This window comes from Dendrobates tinctorius, unplaced genomic scaffold, assembly GCF_039654945.1.
Source record: "Dendrobates tinctorius isolate UK_male_01 unplaced genomic scaffold, ASM3965494v1 ptg000258l, whole genome shotgun sequence".
NCBI classification, from domain to species: Eukaryota; Metazoa; Chordata; class Amphibia; order Anura; family Dendrobatidae; genus Dendrobates; species Dendrobates tinctorius.
Window position 1 is genome coordinate 5,286,132 of NW_027361925.1, and position 7,201 is coordinate 5,293,332.

Below are 7,201 nucleotides of genomic sequence, written 5' to 3' on the forward strand. Positions count from 1 at the left end.
CAAGGAATCTAACCCCTTTAGACTAGCATTTCTACTGTAGTGTTTTTATCACGGTGTCAAGAGTGGGGCACTTGGCACCTTAGTATTGTAAATAGTTAACATAGGAGGGGCCACTGTGGGTAAGCCAGGAGCATTTTCTGAAGATAGTCAGAAGCGCCAGGGAGCCCATAGAGTCCGGTCGGGCTATAGAGCCTGGGATTGCACAGTGACCCCATAACGTTAAAATGAGAAGCCCAGGTGTCCAGGGCCAGTAGGGCAGCAGTGACAGCAGCAGTGGCAGCAACAGTGGAAACAGAAGCTGTAGTAGAAGTCACAACAGAACAGAAACGCAGGTCGCTCCAATATGTGGCAGCTTACTACATGGGCAGATGCCCTCATGTCTGGGGTGAAGCGGACAAGGGAACTCCTGAATGTAGTGAAGCTGAACAGGGAGGATGCTGCGGTACCGGTCAAGACGGTATGACCAGGGTACGAACTGAAGGACATAGGGAAGAGCACAGGGAAAGTGACGGATATGGTCTGTGCAGAACTCTGTGTTAATGCTGTAACTGATGTGGACATGCTGCGATTGAAAACCAGTAAAATTCTATGTTTAAAGTTGGAACTGGACTCTGTCTCTGTGTGCCAGATCAAAGGAAGAAGTGTCTCTGGGTCTAAAGGAGGCCTCTGAGAATCAGGTATGTGAGACAGTGAGACTTTATGTATGTGATGTTGGTAACCAGGGTGCGCTAGAGCAGACACCTATGCGGGCCATGACTATGGCCCTGACTGCCGCTCACACTGTCACCCACAGCAATCAATTTTTATGCAGACTGCGAACTGAAGGATAACGTTTGAGTTATTTTTGTAAGTTGTCAAAATAAAGAATTTTAAGTTGGTCTAACCTAGGTCACTGCCTCATTACTGCCCTGTCGTACAAGCTGCTGCCTTAAGCCCCCGTCACACACAGCGATCTCGCTAGCGAGATCGCTGCTGAGTCACAAGTTTTGTGACGCAACAGCGATCTCACCAGCGAGATTGCTGTTTGTGACACTTATCAGTGACCGGCCCCCCTGCCGGGTATCGCTGATTGTGCTCGAATGGCCTGGACATTTTTTTGATCGTTGGTCTCCCGCTGGCCAGGACACATTGCTGCGCGGCGCTTAGAAACCCGATGTTTACCTTGGTTACCAGCTCCCTGCACCAGCACGCTGGTATCTTAACATACACTGCGGGTAACTAAGCGACGTGCGTCGCTTGTTACCCGCGTGTTGTTGTCCTGATCGCTGCTGAGATCTGCCTGTTTGGCAGCTCACCAGCGATCATGTAGCGACACACCAGAGATCCTGACAAGTTCATATCGTTGTCGGGATCGCTGGTGAGTAGCTATGTGTGACGGGGTCCTTACACTATATTATTACAGCAACAATCGTTTGTAAATAGCAAGAAGATTCAGATGGTGGGCGTGAAAATTTAGACTGAAATTTTACATTCTCTGAGACTGCTGATGGCTCCAGGTTTCCACTTCTATTACGAGTGTAGTATCAAAAGCAAAAGGACATGATTTCCTTAGTATAGTCTATTCTCAATAGTGTCCCTCCTCTGACACTAAGCTATAGTTCATGATCTAGTGAAAGCAAAACCTTGGGATCCATATGCACCTACAGATATGGTAGCATTGCTGTACGATTAAAGGCCCCGTCACACACAGCGATCTCGCTAGCGAGATCACTGATTTTGTGACGCCACAGCGATCTCGCCAGCGAGATCGCTGTGTGTGACGGGGATCAGCGACCGGCCCCCCTGCCGGGTATCGCTGATCGCGCTCTATCGTCCTGGGCCATTTTTTGATCGCTGGTCTCCCGCTGGCCAGAGCGCATCGCTGCATGTGACAGCGAGACTAGCGATCAGCGACCCTGGACGCTGATTTCCAATGTAAACATCGGGTATCTAAGAGCCATGCGGCTCTTAGATACCCGCTGTTTACCTTGGAAACCAGCTTGCTCGCTGGTCCTGATCACTGGAGGGGCCGTCTATGTGACAGCTCACCAGCGATCAGCCTAACGATGTCCCAGCGATCCCATCCATGTCGGATTGTTGGTGGGATCGCTGGGACATCGTTATGTGTAACGGGGCCTTAACTCATAAGAAAGTTTAACAGTTAATTTGGTTAAGACGCCTGTTAGGATGCCTTAAGTAGGATCTTATGTCCTCTAAGGTATAAGTTTCTCACGTCCTTTCCTTTGTGTTCCCATGTTGAAGCTTCTCACCTTCATGTTTTTGGATGTATATCCTCTGGTGGTTAGCTATAGTAATCAATAACACACTCCACATGTCAATTAACAAAAAGGCTAAAAAGCCATATAAATTAAAACATCAAGTAAATGTTTTGTATATAACCTATGGTAAACGACAAGGTAAATAAAATGATTTTATGTAAAAAATGAATGGTACTAAGACACTGGGACAATTATATGGGACAATCTGATTTTTCACACATCCAGTTTCATACATCCAACTGTTATGGTCTGAGCTTAGAGAGCAAGGTCCAGACTGACCACTGGTCTCTTCTCTCCTACCCAAAATGCAACAGCCTCATAAGCATATATGAAGCTCTTGAGTTTGGATCAGGAGCCCCATGGCTGGTCCAGACATCACTTTCCTTACTCAAACCATGAATGTTGGATGTGTGAGATCTGTCTTAGATAGAGTCTTGATTTTTTTAGATTATGTTTACAATGTGATTCTGCTATTTTAATCAAAAGGGGCTGTCCACTACTCAGATGACCCCTTGTTCGCCCCTTATAAAATAATAACACATATTCTCACCTCCAATGCAGGTGCACTAGTTCTTCTGGGGTTCACATGACATAACAATCAGCTTCACTGTCCCCTCCTTTGGACAAAACAGACATCCGTAGGAAGTGAAAGAGCAGCCGAAGCTCTGACTTAAAGTGGCTTCTGCTTGGCCACAAGACTTGCGTGACATGTCACGTAAGCCCCAGGAGTGCTAGTGCTGAACGGTGCCCACATCGCAGGTAAGTATTGGCATCTACTATATAATTGTCTAATTCTGTCTGTCTGTCTGTAATGGACATTCCGCCTCGCTGATAGTTGCTTAGTTGTTGAGGCAACATGGCTGCATCGCTTATTGTACAGGCACATTACAGCCGTTAAAGGCATCACTGCTGGGTCACTCATTACACAGGCACAGGCCTGTACGTATCCTAGAATACCCGATGCGTTAGAATCGGGCCACCATCTAGTTATTTTATATGAGGCAAATATAGTGATTGAAAACGGTTTGTCTGAGTAGTTTAATCACTAACTGAAATCCATTTGCAAAGCAATTTACAGTCTCTTCCATAGTGCCCTTCCCTCCTTTCCTAATTGTTAACTTTTGTATTTAAACAAAGGAAAAGCTGTTCGGATTACCAGATGCTTATTCTTCACACAACAATCAGTTACACGTCTGTTATAGTTCATACACGAAAAAAATCTATCAGCCGTCATTATAGAGTTGAAGCTCTCTTTGTTTTCCACAATAAAAATATTTTTGGATGGCAGTTTAGGAGTAAAAGGGTCAGAATCTGATCACAGCCCTCCCCAAATCAAATATTAAAGAAAAACAAAATGGGAAATAATAAAAATAAGTTTAACTCTGTGAAATATGAATGAACAAGGAAAGAGTTAAAGGTATTTCAAAGCATTTATCTGCCCATGTGTAATCCTACCACATACTCTTGCCTTTCGCAATTATGTACAGCCCTAAAGAATTTCTACATTCTTTCTACACTTCCTAATACTTTACGGGATAATTATGACGAACTGGATTACCTTAAAGTGAATGTGTCAGCTGCATGTGATGCCCCACGGTAAAGGCAGCTTAGTCCACACCCAGAGCTCTGTAATTTCAGACCTGTGTCTTTACTGTATTGGGGTTGTCCCCAGCTGTGATATTAATGACTTGTCAGTATGACAGGTCATAAATATCAGAAAGGGTCCGACACCCACCACCTCCACCAATCAGCTGTTATCACCTCCAGCCCTTGGGGGATGTAAGCAGTGTATGACGTATACACTGTTATGAACTGGTAGGGGGCTGATCTGCTGTACTTAGCTGATTAGTGGAGGTGCCATATGTTGGGCCCCCAACAATTTGATATTGATGGCCTATCCTGAGATTTGTTCATCAATATTCTACTAGTGGACACTGCCTTTAATATGCTTCCACAACAGAAGGAAGAATATTGAAATTGTAGCTCCAGTACAGCCTGCAGTAGTACACGTTGCACTTCTAGGGTAACACGATCTACAATAGGCATCCATATGGATGTGTGATTTCCTTACACTTTTATTTTCAGCACTCTCTGTGCAGGTGCTCTTATAAAAAGGATATAATACACACAAATATAGCAATATATCTCATAAAATAAGTGTAGCATATGTAAATACAATATATAGGTATAAAAAAAATAACAGAAACTAAAATCAAATGCTATTACACAAACTTATTTTTTGAACATTACGTGAAAATTTGCAATAAAGTTGAAATGTAATTAAAAAACATTTATTTCATTGTATTATTCATTTGTATTATTTTAATTTATCATTAAATTTGTGTGCCTTCTATTTTGGTAAGAATTACAGACTAAATAAATTTAATTCACTGACTAGTAATTATGGATATACAAATTACTAAAATTCAATTTTATTGATAAACCTACATTTTTTAAGACCCTTCCATCATTCTATTTATTTTTCATTAGGGGCATAGAGGTGTGAAAATATAACCATATTTGAAAGTACTTGACACTATGTAGTGTGCTATTTTTATTACGTAATGCCAAATTTAAGTAACCACTTTAATTTCTTTATATAATAATTTCTTTAAAACACATTCCTTCCATTCAAGCTTACGGTATATCTCAAACATTCATTTTTGGGTGTTGAGCCATTAGAAATGTACTCACTGTTATTAATCCTCTGAGCAGCATCTTCCTTTAGAAGGTTTACCAGCAGTTCTTGAGCAAAGACGTCTTTGAGTTTTCCTAACCTCAGTGCCAAAAGAACACTGGGGTCAGGAATTACACATGGCCCCACACTTCTGGCCATGGTGACAGACAAGCTGGTGACAGAAGACTTCTGTTCATCAGAGACATCTATGGAAAGATCAGAAGACCTGTTAGATGATCCTGTAATGTGGTCAGTGATTGTCCACCATGCTCCTTATTTTGTTATACTTACGGCAGACACCATTAGCCCAGCAGGAATGGATGAGGCTGATAAGCCCAGCACACAAGATGATGACTTGCTTCATAGTGATACAGAATGACACATTGTTTCTTCCTCCTCTTTATATAAGCAGGATTTGGCAATCATTCATGGGTTGAGTGTTTACATTCAATCTCTTCATTTGGCACAGCACATTGGCTGCAGTTACATATCAATATATCATGGGATTTACACTGTGTTTAGCACAGCTATGCTCCTCCTGGCGCCAGCGAGTTGTGCAATTATGCCACGAAAAGGTAACGCAGGAAAACATTACATGTCGGACATTCATCTAACCTAATAAAAGCAATTCAAAGTGAATATCTCCACCCACGATGAGCACGTTCTCTCCTTTATGGAAATCAACCAAAGCCTCATTATTCCAAGTCACACTAGTGAATTATACTATATGGATAAAAGTATTGAGTCACACCTCTTAATCCTTAAATAACAACAGGTATGTATGATCCAGCCCCTAGCCATGCAGTCTGCCTATCCAAACATTTGTGAAAGAATGGGAAGTTCTAATGAGCTCACTGAATTCATTTATGGTACTGCAGTAGGACACCTATTGAAATGTCCTATTGCAGTACCATGCTAAACATTCCTAGATCAAAAATGAGTGGCAATGGCATTTCGCTATTAGCGGAACACCACTCAATTGCCACGAGGACAGCGATTTGGGGGACTGCCCCCCTTTCACTCACATATCTTCATTTCATCTGCATCTTTGGGCGACATGGTGGCTCAGTGGTTAGCAGTGCAGCCTTGCAGCGCTGGGGTCCTGGGTTCAGATCCCACCAAGGACATCAATTCCTCTGGGTACTCCGGTTTCCTCCCACATACCAAAGACATACTGATAGGGAATTTAGATTGTGAACCCCATCGAGGGACAGTGCCATTAATGTCTGTAAAGTGCTGTGGAATTAATGGTGCTATATAAATGAGTAAAATAAATAAACAAAATCTTCAGGATAGAGATAAAGTTGAATACAATTGTGAAACATAGATCAAACCACCATCTGAAGATGCAATGACTTTATTACATTGTGCCTGCAGCGAGGAGCCTCAGTCCATATGTAAGTTGCTAGCAATGACTTTGGTTTTTTATCCTAAGTCATGTAACAAGGATCGTTAAAGGGTCGACATTGACTTTTAGGATTGCTACTTCGAATAGGTGGCATTAAAGTTCTAATACTCTTCCTCTCTAAAGAGACAATTTGCATTTTGGTAATCTTCAGATTTCATGATGCCTTGCACACCGTCAAGGCACCCACTGCCAGAGGTAGCAAAACAACCTCAAAACATCTTTGAATCTCCAGAATATTTAAAACTGTAGGTACTGTATTCTTTTTTGTAGGCATCATTACATTTTTGGTAAACAGTAGAATTATATGCTTTACCAAAATGCTCTATCTTGGTCTCATTTGTCCACAAGCCTCTTTCCAAGAAGGATTTTGGCTTAATCACATTTTGGGACATGGCAGTCTAGCTTTTTATGTCTCTGAGTCAGTAGTGGGGTCCTACTGGTTCACCTTCCATAGCATTTCATTTCATTCAAATGTCGAATGATAGTTTGCACTGACCGTGATGCACCCTGAGCCTGCAGGACAGCTTGAATTTCTTTGGAACTTGTTTGGGGTTTCTTATCCACCATCCGGACTATCCTACGTTGCAAACTCATTAATTTTTCTCTACCATTCACGTCCAGGGAGATTAGCTACAGTGCCATGTGTGGTAAACTTCTTAATTTGTTGTGCAAATGTATATCAAGATCTCTGGAGATGGACTTGTAACCTTCATATTGTTGGTATTGTTCAACAATTTTGGTTCTCAAGTCCTCATGCTACTGAATGAGCATCACACAATTTCAGAAAGGTGCCAAAAATTATGTCCTGAAAATTATTGGGGGTTTGTGTGAAATTATGCCCAATTTGCCTTTTTTTTC

General features: G+C 42.1%; 1 protein-coding gene across 1 annotated transcript in view; it reads right to left on the reverse strand.

Moving 5' to 3' along the window:
- LOC141069333 (cobalamin binding intrinsic factor-like) overlaps positions 1-5,556 on the reverse strand; it is a 166,768-nt gene extending 161,212 nt beyond the window's left edge. Inside the window, exons 1-2 of the mRNA XM_073558809.1 lie at positions 5,227-5,556; positions 4,953-5,141 (exon numbers count right to left, since the gene is read on the reverse strand). Coding sequence (XP_073414910.1) covers positions 4,953-5,141; positions 5,227-5,299 — 262 coding nt within the window. The 5' untranslated portion in view covers positions 5,300-5,556. The remainder of the gene's footprint in view (positions 1-4,952; positions 5,142-5,226) is intronic.
- Positions 5,557-7,201: the final 1,645 nt, after the last annotated feature.